The sequence below is a fragment of the Falco biarmicus genome, chromosome 4 (assembly GCF_023638135.1).
Source record: "Falco biarmicus isolate bFalBia1 chromosome 4, bFalBia1.pri, whole genome shotgun sequence".
In the NCBI taxonomy this organism is placed as follows: domain Eukaryota; kingdom Metazoa; phylum Chordata; class Aves; order Falconiformes; family Falconidae; genus Falco; species Falco biarmicus.
In genome coordinates, this window is record NC_079291.1 from 109,610,797 (window position 1) to 109,628,846 (window position 18,050).

Sequence of the window (18,050 nt, forward strand, 5' to 3'; positions counted from 1 at the left end):
AAGCAACTCTAAATGGCTACGGCAGCCCACCGCAAAACAGCAGCAATCCCATCAGTTCACCTGATGCAACTCAGCAGCTACAGCCGCCAGCTTTCCTGGACACCCACCTTCTAGGCATCAGACTTCCTGAAACAACCTGAAGCTTATCAGGCCCCACACGCTCCCAGGCACCAGTTCTCGTTGGGATCTGCCAGTTCATCAACCGCAGAGGTCCCGCTGCTGCTCTATAAGCCTCACCTACGTGCTCGTCTGCTGAAAGCCACAGGCTGAAATTGCTCCTGGCAGACCACAGCCTTCAGGGGCACCACCGCATCCATCACCTTTAACAGCCTGGCTTCCGAAATAACTGGAAACCTTAGCACGCTACTCAACGGGTTAACTGTCAACAGAGCGCTAGAAGACAAGTAAAGGAGCCAATTCGGTTTCACTCCAGCACAGCTGTGCCTGGTGCTTCTCCTCTCTGACATCGCAGGCCCTTTTTCCCAGTGCTGTAGCACCCAGAGCCTATGAAAACCACTCTGGGACTTCAAAGGAAAGCCTTTGGTTTGTGTGTGAAGATGCAAACACAAGCAGCCTACAGCACACACCCCCTGGCGCAGCTGGGCAGATTCCAGATGACCTGCCAGCGCTCCTGAAGGCAGCCAAGCCTCGAGGTACCTCCAGCTTTGCCCAGCACTGCAGGCGCCCCTTCTCCAGCCCTGCCTCACAGCCAGGCACTCTGCAGTCAAGAACTCCTGCCCTTGTTTTTCTTGCGCGTCAAGACGACTTTATTCACTGAGTGGACGTGCTCAGGATACAGATGAGAAGGGAGCCGACAGAGGGTGACTTCTAACCATTTAGTAAGCCTCAGTCAACCAGCACACTGGAACGTGTGGGAACGGGCAGTGCCTGTAACACGGGGTGTGGGACAAGACAGCTCTTGGTGCAGCAACACCGGTGAAGGCTGAGGTGCTGCTACCAGACCGTGAAACTGCTCCGGCCCTGGAGCTCACAGCACCCCCAACAACGGCTGGGCCTTCTTCAAAGGTTTTACAGGAACGGCTTCAAGTGCCTGGGCAGGGATGAAACAAGCCCACACAACCCATTCGCATGAGCATACACAGATCCACAGCAGCCTGGAAGAACAGCTGCGTATTTGACATATTTACAGTTTGATGCTACCTGATGGAGACTTAACATAAAGACAGTACAAAAGAAAAGTCCAAACTAAAACTTTTTACACCTCCACATACCCCTTTTTAATATGTTATTTTGCACTGTGTACATGAAAACCAAAAATAAACAAAAGGAACTTTAGCCAAACTCCCCTTCCTCCTCCAGCTTTATTGATAGTTTAAAATTACATTTTCTATGTTCTAGGACTTCAATTGCTTTTACCATCTTACTTTAAAAACTGATTACAAGCAAATGAAACTCAGTTGTCTAAGTGATATAGTATACAAAAATAACATCTTGCTTTCTGTGAAAATGCATTTATTTGCAACTCCTGAATAGCTCCAAATTGTATATGCTATGAGCACTGATGTCTGGGTTTCAGATTTACTTTGAAATATTTACTCAAAAGCTTTCCATTACGTTCTGTATCTCCAACATGAACATTCATTGACTGAATTACTGTTACTTTTAAGTTTATTCCCGATTTCTCTCTCTCTCTCTCATGGCCATGAACAGGCATGTGCATCTTGTTTGTTTACTCCCACTCAGCTATATGCTCTAGGTAGGGCCTGATACAGATATTACTTGGTGTTAACAGCTACTGAGGTCAGACAATCCAAGGCCATTGTAATAAAATTAAAGTTATGAGGAAGTTTAGACACTTCCAGAATTTCTTTCCTCCTGCATAGGATCACTTCCATGTAACCCAGAGAGGGTTTGCTGGTCTGACTCAACTCTTCCCACTCATCAATCCCTATTCACCAGTGGCACGGAAAGGGGGTTCTTTAACAAAGCATTATACATAACACCTCTACCAAACTAAACATAAACATTTTTGTAGTTAAATGCAGAAAGTTGATTTTTCCACCCCTTTCCTCCTTTTACACGGCAAGTAAAGCTCACTGGCCTGGGAGTAGCCTCTATCTGCCAACCTTTGGCCAGTGAAGAGGATTCAGAGAAAAATAATACAACCATCAATCAGAAAAAGGAGGGGCGACAAAGGAAAATAATTAGGCTGTAGCTTCAATTGTGCATTCTCGTGCAAGGTGCCCTGACTCGCCGCAGCGATAGCAGTTGACTTCACTGGTCTTGCTGCAGTTGATGGCTACATGGCCAGTTTCACCACACCTGGAAAAAGCAAATGATTTATCAAAGACATCCAGAAAAGTTAAGTCAGAAAAGCAATCCTATTCTGTCTACTTAAACCTCACACAACACTAGTTCTTGCACTCAAAGACTTCTGTTTTAGTGTTCCAAAATTCTTTGACAAGGCAAGCTTCTGTCCTCACCAGAGCAAGGAACTGTTCCAACTCCTCAACTCACATTAATCACTATATGCCAAAACCACCCTACATCAAACACAGAAGTTGGGTGGTTTGTTTTCTTTCTTTTTACCATGTGCTGGGTTTTGCCTGCTTCAATGCCTCTGTCTGCAGTTCAGCCTTGTTCTGAGAGTAAGTAGTTGTAACTCAAACACACCATGTTCTCTCTCCTTCCTCCACAGGAGGGAACTTTGGCAGGAGTGCAGAATACTGCACTCAGGAAGGCACTGTTTCTGGTACAGGTCTGCATGTGAAAGCCAGGCAGCATTTTGAAGCTGGCATTTCAAACTGATTTAACACCTGCTTCTATGTGTAGTTCCTACAACCAAGACATTTAAAGTATATTCTCACTGGGGCTGGCTGTGCCAGTCAACTGATTTGTACAGCTGGAGTTTGTTAGTTCCCACAGAGGATACAGGGTACCCAACTCTAGTTTATCTTTTTGTGGAAGGTAACAGGAAGTACTTGCCTGTAGCACAAACATAGAGCCCTTTCTCCTGTACAGCTCAAGGGATTTAACATCTGCATTTTTCTGGCCATCCAGAGATGCACATCACTGAACTGATTACTCGACTGGGCTAGCAGGTGTTACAAATCTTTGTTTTGAAGAACAGTAGATAACTCTTAAAACAACTAGGCTACCTGGCCAAAGTTTAGGCTTCATTTCCTAACCAAAATCAGACTCAGCAATGCATGTGTCACTTAAGGTACATTTTGCAGTTGTCTTATCAGTTCTTACCTATAGCATTTCACTTTGGTGCAGTCTTTTTGAATGTGTCCAAACTCTCCACAAGAATAGCACTTCTGCTCATCTGCATGGTCACAGTCACGAGCCAGGTGGCCAGGTTTGCCACAGTTGTAGCAGCACTGCTCTCTCTCCCTCTTGGGCTCCTTGCAGTCCTTCGCAATATGGCCACCTCTACCGCAGTTATAGCAGGCTTCCACAGTAAGAAAAACATACCAAACAAGACTATAAAACCTTGGTAGAGTGAGATGTAGCATGCTTGTAATATAGGACACGTACAGCTACTGTTTTACTGAATTTTGATCAGTGTACTGTATCCTTCTCTTCTACCCCAGATCTCTGTCCATATGAATGAAGAGGTAGAATATTTAGTGATACTTACCATCCTCCTGAAGATCACAGTCCTTGGCAAGGTGGCCAGACTCACCACAGCGGTAACAAATGTCCGGGAGAGATGAAGACATGAACTGGAAGCCTGCTTGAAATGGGTAACAGGAGAGAAAAAAGGCTTAAGGGTTAAGTTCAGAATATTCTAAGAGTTCATCAAGGACACTGCCAGCTGAATTGACAAGTTAACTTAATGCCCTGGGCAAAATTCTTATGCACAGGTAAGAACCAACCAAATTATTACCAGTCTATGTCCCAGCTTCTTCACTTTGGACTGACAAAGCCAGTTTTATAGACTACAGAGTGGTCAGCTAGAGATCTTACTACACAAATACTGAAAAATCACAACAACCAATCACCTCTGCCACGGCTTCTCATCCCACGACCACGGCCAATTCCAGTAGGGCACTCCCGAGCCCAGTGGCCAGTACGTCCACACTTGAAGCACTCGTTGCTGCTCATGGCTGCAGATTAGCTGCCTGAGGAAGAAAGACACTTTTAGAACACCTTCTCCTCCCCCAACCAAAACCCACATTAAAATTAAGAAATTTAGAGGTTTCCCACAGTGAACACCAAGCAGGACTTCTGGCTTACCCAGTACTTTCTTTTACAATACTGATCATGACTACTAAAACCACTGTAGAGGATAAGCTTTGCCTGGAGTAAGGCAGCTCTGAACAGCAAAAAAAAAAACAAACCCAAAACCAGCGTAACACGTAGTGTTTCCTCTGTTCAGTTTCTGTAGACAGTCTTCACTTCAAGACCTTGTAAAATGCTTAGTAGTGGGGGAGAAAAAGAAGTAGACCCCTTTAACTGTTGTCTTACCAGGGTTACTGTTGTTCTCTTTCAGTAATGCACCTTCTTATTTCCCAGAGTTAAAACGCAAAAGCCAGCTACTTCCCTCTACAAATTTTTTTCTTCCTGGCTTTCTCTTGAAGTGTCTGACTGGCAACTACTACATTTATTGAGTAATCAAGCTTCATCCTAGCAGCTACTTGTAAGAATAGGCAGTTATTAAACCTAAAGCCTTAAAGAGCACATTAGCTTAACATTTGAATACTTAAGCTCTTTAAGACCTATATCACAGGTAAACTCTGGGAAACAAGATTTACAACTGCAGTATATTAAGTATGCAGCCTGAGCTACAGGTTAACTCCCAGGTTTACATGAAAAGAAAATGTTTAAGACATTTGGCTTCCCTAAAAGACACCAGACACTTGCCAGATATCTAGAAGGCTAACTTGGAAAGCATCCTTAGAATGCTGGGAGAACATCAGATAGGCATGCCTGTCCGAGACTGCACAAACCACTTCTTTTGCCCATATTGGGGAACGGAGGTATGCATTTCGTGGAGCAGAAAGTCAGTCTGCCACAGGCCACTGAGGCAGTGGTTAGGATGGGGCAGGTTAAACAGACTGCGGTCACAGTACCACAACTCCCCTAAGCTGTAAAACAGTTACGCAAGACTCCTAGAACTAGAAGAAGAACAAGGAAGTTAAACATTTAAATTTAAGCCTTTTTTAAAAGTGTGCTTGAAGACAAGTTTAAAGTACACCGGTCTAAAAATACCTCTGTCAAGCTTTGTTTTGATGAAGTCTCCTCAAGTTTAAATGCTTCACATGCTCTCTCCCAATTCATTATTCTCAACCCAAGAGAAACAGAATCATTATTTGGTATGTTTGGCAGTTTACCTGATCTCCCCATCAAGGTAATCCTCTTCTCATAACCCTACAATCTATTCACATTAGAATGCTTCCCTCCCCCCCAAACCATGCAACATCCCAGATTACCAGGAGCATTCACAAGTTATATCTTGAAGAAAGCCACTAAAGAAGCAGTCAGAACAATAGAACAAGACCTCAAGAAAGAACCAGAATCAGCATCCTGGCATTTAGCTCTTAAATGGAGAGAGTACATCTAAACATGAATTTTTATTTAAAGTACTGCAATGCTGAACAAGCTTACTGCAGCTTTTAGCTACTCCTCCCTCAAAACAGTTCCTCTCTCCAATCATCTTCAGCACAGAAGTGACTATCCATCCTTCCAACCTCAGCAGAACCCTCAGTATTTAAAGTACAAGAGATACAAGCTTAGTATGCCACTTCTGTAATGCCACATCTGCCTTCCAGCTCGACCAGATGAAGGTGTTCACTCAAAGTGCTCAAATGAAAGGTTGCAAGATGATCTTAAACAGATCTAAAAGAGAATAAAACAACTGGTTGCCTGAACACTTCAGAGATATACTTGGATTTTACATGTAACAGTCTTCTCTGCTTCATCTCGGTGTTCAAAGATTCCAAACTATCTTATTAGGACACCTAAGGGTGCAGAGCATTCGACTGTGGTGGCAGCAGCTGGCACTCAGTGTGCTATTGTTTATGCCTGTTTTCATAGCAACCATGTTGACACTGCGGAACAGGAAAAACACAAGCAAAGCCAACTGCAGGAGCTGGGCTCAAGCACAAGGGTTGATGCTGCTTTTAATTTAAAGCAGACAAGACGGGGGTCTCTGAGTTATATACCAAGGTATATTCTTCACACAACTTGTAACTCTTCTAAAGTCTTTACAACACCTTTACAGATACTAACAACTACCAGGCTTTCGTTCTAAACCATGAACTTGAGACTACAGCCGTATGTGACAGGATCAAATATTGCCACCAGTTACCCACGTGAAGATCCTAACAAAGTTAGATTAACATATAGTAAAAGACAAACATTTAATAGGTGAGCTAGATCTGCTTTAGATACACAGTGGAGAAGTTTTTATACTAAGATTGATCTGCCAGCCTGTATCTAGTCTGTCCATCTGCCAGTCAGGGTCAGGATCTGCACGACAGCCAAAAGCTCACTACTTGCTGCCCCAAAGGAACCTGAGAAGTTTTACACCCAATTCAAAAATCGTTTCCCTTTTAACTACTCCCTCAAGAGGAAAACCTGAAGTTTCTTTTCCTCTGGTATACATCAAATTGGCTTTAGGTTTCTTACTCAGTTTGTGGAATCTTAGTTCGCCAAACAACATTCTCTGCACAACTATCCTTCAAGGCTATTTGAGAGAGACTCATTTAAAACCCTTTATCTTCAGAGGCCCCTCTTCCCCCCGGACTCAGATATTTGAAGGTTACAGCTGCCACAGAAGTACGATTACAAAGCATGCTGCTCCATCTTCAGATACCCTAAGTATATGATAGAAGTACCAGTTTGCCTGGAATTTCTCCTCACCAGTATTTTAATGTTTAACTTCTGCATTCTTCCTGTAAAGGATCTGAAACAAAAACAAGCTCACCAGCTAGAGGTGGATGCAGCTGACACTGGTTTTACTCACCCCACATTCTAAGAAACCTTACATGAGACCAAACTGCCCACCAGTGTAAACTGGTTTTTAAAACCAATAAAAGGATTTAGTTTTCAGATAAAGCCAACAGCCACCTTTAAGGAGAAGAGGCTGGTTCAGAAGACAAGTCCTTAAATGGGTAGTCTCCAGCCTGTTTGGACACCATTACATTACTCAGTAACCTCCATGAGAAAAAAAAAAAAAAAAATCACCCATGAGTGAAAACCAACCAAGTTCACATTCTCCTCTATTAGTCAATACTCCTCCATTTTGTCATCACAGGCAAGTTTCCAGCAGTTCCTTTTATCTATCAAGGCCACCTCCAGTACTTGTTGAAGTCTTCCTGGAAAGTTTTCACTGAAGTTGTATCTATTAGTGTCTTCCACAGTTCAACCGTGTCACACAAAGCACACACAAAGCAGCTTGCCTCCCCCTCGACAGCCCACAGAACTGTATTTTCACCTCACCAGGACACAAAAATAAGTAACAGAAAACAAACTATGTCCTCAACTAAGTATTTCTGAGCCAGGTCAAATTCTGCAAGATACTAATCCACTGCCTCAGACTAGATTGCAACAGTTTTGAAGAAACACAAGTTCAGCTGCCCTCAAACCTTACCTTTCTACTAAGGAAACAAGTGTCATTCATCTGAACTCCTTCTACAGAGCTCTGTATTGGTAGTTTCAAGTTGAGATAAATCATCCCGCGGCCATTCAGCAAAAAATTAAGGATGAATTTTATTTTGTTTTGTAAGATTATCCTACTGCTAAAAAAACAGCTCCAAGATCCAAGTGGGAAGTGCCACCACTGTGGTTTCTTACATCAAATCTGAAGCTTCCAAGCACAACTTAAGTATCCAGCTTCAGAGTAACAAAAGTTTGTGATTCTTCTAGTGATACTCTTTTATCAAACTTCTAAGTGGAAGATCATGCCTTTCTGTGGCTTGACTGTTAATATGCATTCAGAACTTTATAAAGCAGGAGATGTGCTATTAATCTGCAGGCTTCACACGCAAGATCCAACAACATCCAAGCCTGGTTTAGTAGCCCATCTGATGGAAACAACTACCGCTCCTTTTTTTATGGCTTTTAGCCTAGATGCCCTCTGAGGATGAAGTTGTTTTAACAAACAAAAAGTTATGCTCCCCATAGTAGAAAGGAAGTTGAACTTCACCTCTGAGATTACTCATGGATTTTTCTGGATACTAGCACTTCCTTAGAATTCAACAGCCCAACAATAACAGGAGCAGTTATCTTCATTATACTTACCAGGTGCTTCTTTAATCTGCAAGTATCACTTCTATTCAGTATTAATAGGACTTCACTACTTCAATCAAAGGACAGACTAGATAAATGCCACTGCTAAAGCCAGCGTACTTAAGAGCTCTTTGGCCAGTCAGCTATACCAAAGAGGCAAACTTGATCATCAGCAGTTTCCTTCCAGGCTGTTGGTGATCCACCTACAATACCACACCTGAATTTGACAAGGCAGCCTGAACATGGTGAAACCCCTATATAACAGGCAGCTTAGCTTTCCCCTCCTGTAAGATAAGCAAACTGAAAGGCAGAAAGGACTACTAGCATAAGTTCTAGCATTTAGTTTCAAAAGAGAAGTCAAAATATTACTCATTTCAAGAAAAAAGCTACCCGTGAGGAGTTTTTATTTCCCAATAACTGCATTTTAAGAATTGAACACAGACACGACTTTCACAAAAGCTACCGAGTATTCAGCTGGTTGAACTTCCACATCTGTAACCTGAAAACACACTATAGAGAGAGTTAGTGATGCTCCTGTCTCTGGCTTTTGTCCTCACTAGAAGAAGACACAAAATTAAGCATTCTGACCACCAGATAACAATACCCCAGTTCTGAAAGGCAGCAGTCTGAAACTTCAGGAAAACTTGCAGCGGTGGAAAGCCAAGCCCTACAATCCATTTAGACTCCCCCAATACACTCCACAGCCAAGGTGCTCCAAGAATACTGAATATTAACCAAAACTTGAAAACTTGGAAACCTGCTGAGAGGCCAGAAATATATCATGACTTCAATTAGGCTAGTAATTCTGAGATAGCTTTGTTGACTCAAATCAGGAAAGCAAAAGTTCACTAAAAATGTGACTCTGTAGCACTTTCTGCCTATGCATACAACATAACATAGAGTGGGAGACACTCCAGATTATCTACCAAATAAGCACATTCTACCATCTTCCCCTTTTATTTTTTATTGCTATCGGCACAAAATGTTAAGCCTGAAGTAAACAACATCTGCAACACTTACAGTTTTTCACATAAAATTCAGTCCAGACACTATCAAAATCAGTTTTAAAACATGGCAGGTTAAGCCTGTAACTCTCAAAGTTGTTGCACAGCCCTGCTGAACTCCTTTAACCTCTTCCCTTTGAAGACAGATGCAGGATTGCTTCTCTAGGCAAGTTTGTGCTCAGGAGGAAAACTGGACTAGGCAACCCTAACGCTGTGTGGCAATGGGATCTGATTAAGTGCTGAAATGAAAATAAAACACCCTATTAAGTTTAATAACTGCTTTAACAATTCTGAATAGTAAATGAGTAACAGCGGTTACTTGAGAACTATGTCTGACAGGAACTTAAATGAAAGGCTGCTCCACTAGTCCACGATCTGTAGATGTCACAGGCTATTTTTCCTATCCATTTATAGGCCACATTTGGATTTGGAGCAGGCCACCATCCATGCCTGTGGTCGGAGACAAATAGTTGCAACACCTCGACCCTCTTGTCTCCGGCAGAGCCTCACACGTGGGGAGCCACGTGGTGCGCCCGGCCAAGGCCCCGCCAGCCGCCCCGCTGCCACCGCGCCGGGGAGCTCAGCACGGGTTTAAAAAAAAAAAAGAAGGGAGAGGAAAGAATTAAAAAGAAAAAAAAAAGAATAAACAGTTTTATTTCAGCCACCTTCCACCCAGCTCCCTGGTCTCACCAGATCTCCTCCCCGGCCTGCCTGCGGCCGCTCACTCACAGGGAAGTTAGTCACAGCGCGGCCCGCGCCGCGGCCCGGCCCCGGCCGCCTCCCCCTCCCCGGCCCGGCCCCGTGAAGCGCAGCCCGCCGGCCCCGCGCCAGGCCCGACCAGCGGGACACGGCGCCACCGGCCCACCGGCCGAGCGCCGCCACCGGGCCGCCGCCCGGGCGGGAGCTGCTGCCCGGCCTGCCCCAGCGCCCCGGCCCCCTTCCCCCCCGAAGCGCGGCCTCCCCCCGCGCCGCCCGCCGGAGTCTGACTCACCCGCCGCCCGCCCTGGCGGGGCCCGCGCCGCCCCACTCCCCCTCAGCGCTCCCCCCCCACCACCCGCCGCCCCCAGGCCAAAGGACCGCGCCCCAGCCCAGCCGGGCCGCTCGGCACCACTTTCCCGCGCACTAGGCCAGAGTGCGCCAGCGCCATCATCCCCCCCGCACTCTGCCTTCGCTCCCCGCCGGCAGCCCCGGCAGCTCCCCGCTCCCCGCCCCCCGCGGCCGAGGCCGGCCCGGCCATTACCTGAGGACTCCGGAGCCGCTGCGGCAGTGGCCCGCCCGGACAAGTGTAGGCCCCGCGCTGCCCGGCCCTGCCCGCCAGCTCCCGGGTCCCTTCTGGCTGCGCCACACGCGGTTTGCACACGGCCCCGCGCACTCTCCCCCCGGATCACCCCGCCCCTCCCTACTACTCTGCGCACGGCTCACTGGAGGGCACCTCTCAGCCAATGGGCGCCAACCTCTTTTCCGGGTGACCAATCCCAGTTGCAGACGGGGCCACCCAACCACGGTAGCCGAAAGGTGGGCGGGGCCCGCCCACCGAGCCTCTCCGCTCGCGTGGTGGCGGGCGGGGCGAGGGGCGGCAGCGGCCCGGCCTGGTTCGCCGGGGCAGGGGGGGCCGCGCCGCGCTGTTCCCAGGGCGCCGCAGGACGGAGCGGCTCCTGTCAGGCTCTGCGGTACCTCCCTGCCCTTCGCACCGTGACTCACCGCCCAGGCAGCTCCGGCTTCCTCCCCGCGCCGCCTCCTCCCCCGTGCCGGGTGTCCCAGCGAAGGGCGCAGTGCGGGGAGCTCCGGAGCCCGTTTGACGCCTCCCGCCAGGGGCCGCCGGGCCGCCCCGGTACTGCAGCAGCAGGCGGTGGCAGCGGAGGGCAGCGACAGGCGGGACGGCCGCGGGCCTGCGGCCTTGCGACAGGCGGCTCGCAACGGCGCGACCCTCTCCGGGCCGGCCGGCGGGAGCTGCCCGCCTGCCTCCCCTCCCTCTGCCGTTGCCCCGCCGGCTGCCGCCAGCCCCCCGCCGTGCCAGGCCGAGGAGAGCTCGCCCCCGGGCCGCCTTTGCTCCCCGCGCCGGTCCGGGCCACCCGCCCGCCGCGGGCCTGGGCTGTGCCTCTCGGTACCCCCGGTGCCGCCGGCCCCGTCCCCCCGCCGGGGCTCTCCCTGCGCCGCCCCGCCGCGGGCGCTGCGTACAGCACCGCCGGTACCGGGCTGAAGCTCGGGGCACAGGCCGGCGGGGCCGTGCCCGCCTGCGGCGGGGGGCTGGGCCCCTCCTCCCGGCACGCCGCGGGCCCGCCGGCGCGGCAGCCATCTTGGCCCGGCGGCTGGGCCCGGCCGCCGGCAGCGCTAGGAAATGGTGGACGCGGGGCTGGGGGGGATAACCGCGGTTCTTACCAGACGCCGATAACCTCATTAGTGCCGGTGATCTGTGCTCTGGTATTTAAACACATTACAGACACACGACGGAAAATGTTTGTCGAGCTACTGAACAGAATTACATTCTTATAATCCGCCTCACACGAATCTCATAAGTAATACTGCTACTTGGTCTAGTACTCTGTGGCTACTGCGTTTAGTACTTGGCCATGCGAACTTTTATGTAAACCCTCTCCCTTTTGCCTAGAAATGTTGCAAACCCATCAGCGCTGAGCACTGCGCCCAGGCCACGTCTGCGCGAACGCCCTGGGAAGTGCCGCACCCCCGCAGCACCCACCGCCGCTCCCCTCGGCTGGCCGTTACCGTCACCGCTCTCTTTAAAACTGCCTTTTCACCTTTTCAGCTTTACGTTGAAACGTGCATCCCCTGCCCACCACACCCCAGGCCTGAAACCACGGCGTGAGGCGCGTCACGGAGATGCCTCGGATTGACCTTTTCTCAAGCTGTAAATCTAATATTATAGCACTGGAGTTAGGTTTCTTTTATTAGAGTATGAGTAACAACGTATGTCTCTTCCTCCGTGTTGTTAAGTGCAGTTCATTTGAGAGGGACTCGGGTTTATTTGTGTTTTGTGTGCTGTATTTGCATGTCTGTGTTGTGTGGTGTATAATATGCCGTGTTTTCTCCAGAACTAAACCAGGCCGGATTGCGTCAGCATCGAGGTTCCAAAAGGGGCCGAGCCCGTCAGGCCTACCTCTGCATGTGACCCTAGAATGTCTTGCTAAAACTTTTGCCAGCTCTCGTTCTGGTGTTTGTTTTACAGCAATGTAAGAACATCAACATTGCCAACAAGATCTGTACTCATAATAACGTTTCATCTCTTCTGTCATAGTACAGCATAATTTTCATAGCCCTTGGTTGCCTCAGATACATTACAATCCTGTTCACAAGTAGTTGTACTTTTAGTTTTGATGACTACTCTTTTCAGGTGATAAAGGGAAGAAAATCTGTGTTAGCTAAGGAAGTGCTCAGAGCTTCTAAATCACCAGCGTGCCTACACTGCCTTAAAAAAACCCCAACCAAACAACAGAATCATGCCACTGAGAAAGATTGCAGAGAGAAAATCGTACAGCCTACATTTTTTCATCAAATCTTTACTTTTTTTAAAGTACTAGAACCTGGCTTCTCTCTGAGTCTAACAGAACTCAGCAATTTCAGACTGACAAAACAATTGTGATACAACTTTTCTAACTTTTTCTTGTGTTTTTGCTGGTTGTACTTCTGGTACCATCCATGAGGCTAGGAAACTCCAAGGTTAACCTGGGTGGCAATCTGTAGGCTTGCTGTCATCGAAAGCTTCTGTGACTGATAGAGCCAGTCAATTCCCCTGAACAGATCAAAACGGTTTACTTTACTTGAAGGAGTTTCAAATCGTATCCTGGACTCTCCCTTAGTCAAAATGGAAACGGGGTCAACTGTGAGTAAAAACGCATTACTCAAGAAGTGTTACTGCTGGTGACAAATCAACTAATCATCCTCTCTGAAGTGTACTGCCACATATACAGTTCCAGTGTTCTTATAATATCGAATATTTTTAGCTATGTTTCATAATAATGGATGAAATTTTCCCCCAGCAGATTAGGAGAGTCTTCTAACAGCATTTGGTTCACGTGCTTACCTCAAGAATTAATTTGGCTTGTTGTATCTTAATAAAGCTTGTGATTCTTGTTTTGCCGGTTTCTCTTTGATATTTAGGCAAGGGATAGTCTTGCAGTTAAAGAACAAAGGTGAGGCATGACATCTGTTCCTGGCTCAGTCAGTACTTCCTATAGAAAACAACGTAGACAGAAAACAAGGTAAAAGTACAAAGTCTTAAAATTCCTCATGCGCAATGAAAAGGCAATCTTATGTCAGTTCCAGGCTTCTCTGTTGTGTTAGCTCTGCCCCCAAAATCCCAAGCCTTGAGAACAATTTATGAATAACAGTGCTCAAAGGAGTTCAAGTACAGTAATAGTTGAAGGTAATCTTTTGTTTCAGCAATATATCTTTCCTAACACAGTTCTTCGAAGTGTTGGATGAAGAGCCAAAACATTTTAAGACTAAATAAATGAACAAATCACATTTTGCAACAAATGTTCTCGCGTTGTTTTCCTCTGAGTGGATGGACATGTGGGTAGGAAACTGTTTCAGTTGCTGGGCAATTGTTGTTGCTTCTCAGCCACGTATTTTTATTGTTATGTAAATCTTACTTCATTTTGTACGTGAGATTTTTCAAACCCAAGGAGACCTAAAATAATTGCTGTGGATCGTTAAACATTCAAAAGAGAAACTGCTTTTGGAGTATGGTTTAGTTGGAAACAACATGTCAGCAGCAGTTTCAGAACAACGGGTAGCTGTGGCCCGTTCCATCCCCCGTCCCCAGCCATTCGTTTCCCCTGGCAGGAGGCCATAGCAGAGCAGGAGCACGCACCTATCTTTGCACAGTTCTGCCCCTGAACGCTTTGCCCTAGCCTTGTCAGTAAATTTTAATTCCAAAAGTATAAGAAAAACAAAGGGAGAAAGTGTTTGTTTTCAAAGGTCGGCAAGCGATGTTATCCCACTAAGATCATAGATTGCTTGTGACATTCTGTATTGCAGTGGCACGTAAGAGAGGCATGTTTTGCCTGGTTTAAGCCCACTGGGTCAGCAACGTCCACCAAGATTACTCCTGCAAAAAAGGAATCATCCGTTGCTGAAAGAAACAGAGTGAGTCTTCAGTCAGCGCTGTATATTTATTTCTTCTAAAGAAGTCATAGTCAACTGGCTGTTGAAAAGAGGCCTGATAAAACACCCAGTGAAATCAGTAGCTGTGCTGGGAAAGGAAAGACTGGTTCTGGTTAATGCTTGTCCACACAAACAACAGTTCAGGAAGCTTTGGTGGTGATCTTAGGAGAAATTCTGAAATATGGATGGCATAACCTCCTGGATGATGCAACAGATAACTGGAAAGATCTGCCTGCTTCTTTTATAAAGTGTTCATATTTATATTCAAGCTTCATGGCTGAATTATTTCATAGGCTTGTATGTTCTTTTTTTCTTTGAGAGAGAGAGAGTATGTCTATGCTAAATTAGCTACATACAGTCTTGTAGGGTAAAATTATTCTGACTGAAAAAAAGCAATCATACTGACTGATTCCAGATGCTCGGTTCTTTTTTATTTGTTATAATTAGCTGATAAGTTTTCAAATAATTACCTATTTGATGTATATAATAATACAAGAATGATTAGTTAGCTCATGACTGTCATACAGATACGCACATTTAGTCAGGCAAAAAGAACTTCCTTTGCTAACAGAGAAGTCCAGCTACACAGTCATCCTTCTGTTTCTCCAAAGAAAATGAAACCCTTAAATATGTCTGGAAAACTACTCTACCCTCTGTAAATATTTTTTGATAGATGTATAGATATATGCAGCAATGCATGTATGATTTGGCAGGGACCAGCGAGGGCCAGCTGCTCCCCAGGGGGCAAGGAGCCAGGAGCCTCGGAGGTCCCAAGGTGGCAGGACCCAGCCCCACAGCACGCGGGCAGGGCAAGCCCAGGGATGGCAGCTGGGATCAGCCATGAGTCCAGATCATCAGACAAGCTCATGAGGAGGAGGCAGGTCTGAGGTGATGCCAGGAAATCAATTTGCAGATCAGGATCAAGTCCAGTGGCAGTAAACAGAGGGAGCTGCAGTCCGGTGATTGCCAGGCACGAGGAAGACCGGGCTGGGACCACAGAGGTCCGCGGGCAGGCACAGCCGTGGCCGCGCCACAGGTGCGCATGGAGCTGGGGACCAGCACCCCCCATAGCTCAGGCAGGGGCTGAGGGCCCGGAGCCGAGGCGCGCCCGCGGGCAGGGGTGCAGGTGGAAGCACCAGGAGGAGGTGGTGAAAGCAATTAAAGTCTATTAGTACACTCATGGCCCTGACGTTATTAAATGTGCTTAGGACTGCCGTGTCTTTAAGATTTAATGTATTTTTAAGAGTTACTCCATTGTTTTTTGCTGATGATACAGGTGACTTCATTAGCCAGACAGGTTTTCTAAGTGTGCAGTGAAGTTTATGACTTGTATGAAATTGGTTATTCAGAATGTCCTGTGGAATAAAAGCCAGTGCTTACGTGGTACAAAGGAGGGCAGAAGTCTTCAGGACTCAGTTATGGCACATGGCCTGAAGCAGCAGATTGGTGTCACGTGAAAATGGGAAGATACAACCTGCATATGAAGGCACCACGAGCTCATATCCAACACATCCAACGGCCAGTGTGCCAGACTGAGATGCAGTGGGAAAATGACTCAATATAGTCTCTAAAGCATGGTCTTTGAGATGAAAAAAGCACCCAAACCTCTTTTCTCTGTTCTTCTCTTATTTTTAAAGCAAGCTATGGAATAACCTACTGGGTCCCAGCTGCTCAGTAGACTAATATTTTGTGCTGTGTACATCTTCAAGCTATCATTTCCTTTTATCACACTGGCAGTTGTACTATTTCAGCCCATTGTTATGTCTGTTAAGGTGACTACAGCGTTAAACATCACACTAATATTTGATGGTCTGTATGGGACTTAAAAGAATGACACAGCACATGATGGAGCAGTCCTCGCTGAAGGATGCCTGTTAGACCACACACATAAAAAAGTGAACAATAACTTATATAACCCAAAGTGTAAAGTAGCTTGGGCGCTATGCCATGATAATAATAGTAGATGTTTACGTGTACACAGTCTTGATGGAGTTCTGGTATCCCTCTAAAATGGGATATTCGACTACAGGGTCAGATTTTGTACTACTGCTGCATCTATTTTTGTGTGGTGCCCTAAGGTTAAATGTTACAATGTAAAGCCAAGGTCGGGAGGCACCCTTGATTGTACCGGTGAATGAATTGAAGCACACTGAAGTATGTTATCAGCTGTCTGAGCTTCAGGCACCTGCTGCAGTCAATCTGTAGCCCTGGGTGCTTGTTCGCTCGCTTTCAAACACTTTTCTCAGTTTTCCCAGTGATTTACACAACTGATTCTAAAATTTAGGTTTTGCTGACTGGGAACCAGTGACAGAAAATCTCTATGTAGTGTTTTATTACAAATACAACTAAAAATAATTATCAATTTCACATGATTGAACTACATGAGCCCGTCTTCCAATGTGTTTATCAGTTGCGTGCTTGTGCAATTCTGTTTACTTCAACAGGGTGCCTCCTGATCGGCAATTCCAGAAGAGTATCAGAGCCAGTAGCCAAACCTTTTCTTTGCAGGGCAACTGTACTGAACTGTGCAGAATGGATTGTGACATCTACATTTGGGATAAAGAATCAACCCATCTTGTATCAGCAAATGTTTGCTGTCAAGCAACTGTAACTGGACGCCAGAGGTGTTACCTTGTTTAGAGGGCATCCTCACATGGCTGCTCCAGTTGACTCTGGGCAAGAAAGAGATTCTTAGGAAAAAAATATGTCAAGAGCGCAGCGGCAGCCCAAATGCTAGAACAGCTTTGTAAGTTTTCAGGAGACAACTGACAGCAGAGAAAATAAACTGTTATAACTTGACTGCAAGACAACTAGAGTCTGGAAGAGGAGTACAAAAGCAAAGCTTCTTTGTCCTTTCACACTCCCACCTCTCCCCAGTATCGGGTTCCTAACCTAGTTTGGATGCAGCAATGCTCAGCTTGGATCCAAAAATGAAATGAGCTCTTTATCTGTACTTGACTAGACTCCAACAGATTTCAGTAAGAGGAGGCTGAGTAAGGACTTGGCTGTAGGTGGATCAGAGACTTTGCAGTGTTTATTTATTAAATACATCCCATCTGGTGTCCTGTTTGCAGCCTGCCAGAGCAAAAGGGATTAAAACTTTCCCCCACCCCTACAACTCATTACTGAAATAAGGAGTAGAAAATTTCCCCCCTCTATATTATTACTGGAATAATCTGTCAATCAAGCAATTGAGCTGTTTCACCTTATCACAATCTTTGCCAAGAAAGATTTAGCAGCATAATTTAATGGAAAATGTTATAGCCACATTCCTTTCAGACGTAAATTCATTGTAGAAAGATAGATATCTAATGGGAAAAAAAATTGTGTTAATATTACAGAGATTTATCTGCTTTATTGTTTTTTCCAATGTGGTGTTTTACCTGAAACAGTGCAGAGCATATATGAGAGCAAGTTAAGTGAAGTTATCCCCCCTCTTATTGAAATGTGGATGTGAAAATTACAGCATCATTTTAGCTTTGTTGAATATTAGGTAGAAATACAGACATAATTATCATGAAACCTCTTTCGATAGCCAAAAGACGGCTAAAAGACATGTTCGCTTAAAGCTGTGCAAAGCAAGGTTAGGGGGTGTGCCTGTCAGGAAGGAGCACAAATAACTCACAGTCAAGGCAGAAATTATCCAAAACCTGTAAACATTATCAACAACAAAAAGATAACTGAATTCCACACTAATTTCAACCAACTAACAAATGAAAACAA

The 18,050-nt window shown here is 46.1% G+C and overlaps 1 protein-coding gene across 5 annotated transcripts; it reads right to left on the reverse strand.

Moving 5' to 3' along the window:
- Positions 1-1,303: 1,303 nt before the first annotated feature.
- CNBP (CCHC-type zinc finger nucleic acid binding protein) lies at positions 1,304-10,932 on the reverse strand. Of its 5 annotated transcripts, none has more exons than XM_056334640.1 (5): positions 10,905-10,932; positions 3,969-4,088; positions 3,605-3,700; positions 3,217-3,418; positions 1,304-2,283 (listed from the first exon to the last, which is right to left on the reverse strand). In XM_056334640.1, the coding sequence occupies exons 2-5, from the start codon at positions 4,069-4,071 to the stop codon at positions 2,166-2,168; spliced, it is 519 nt and encodes a 172-aa protein (XP_056190615.1). In that variant the 5' UTR covers positions 4,072-4,088; positions 10,905-10,932; the 3' UTR covers positions 1,304-2,165. The 5 variants fall into 5 exon arrangements, with proteins under 5 accessions (XP_056190615.1, XP_056190617.1, XP_056190616.1 ...); XM_056334642.1 differs by lacking the exon at positions 10,905-10,932 and adding an exon at positions 10,444-10,601 and having other exon boundaries at positions 3,605-3,697; XM_056334641.1 differs by lacking the exon at positions 10,905-10,932 and adding an exon at positions 10,444-10,601 and having other exon boundaries at positions 3,217-3,415.
- Between the last annotated feature and the right edge of the window lie 7,118 nt (positions 10,933-18,050).

What these genes read in the sequence shown, in the direction of transcription:
- CNBP (XM_056334640.1), bottom strand. Translation starts at nt 4,071, where the DNA reads ATGAGCAGCAACGAGTGCTTCAAGTGTGGACGTACTGGCCACTGGGCT. An exon ending in CTGTGATCTTCAGGAGGATG is followed by an intron (nt 3,419 to 3,604) that starts GTAAGTATCACT and finishes TTCTTACTGTGG; the next exon opens with AAGCCTGCTATAACTGCGGT. An exon ending in ACCAAAGTGAAATGCTATAG is followed by an intron (nt 2,284 to 3,216) that starts GTAAGAACTGAT and finishes TGCTTTTTCCAG; the next exon opens with GTGTGGTGAAACTGGCCATG.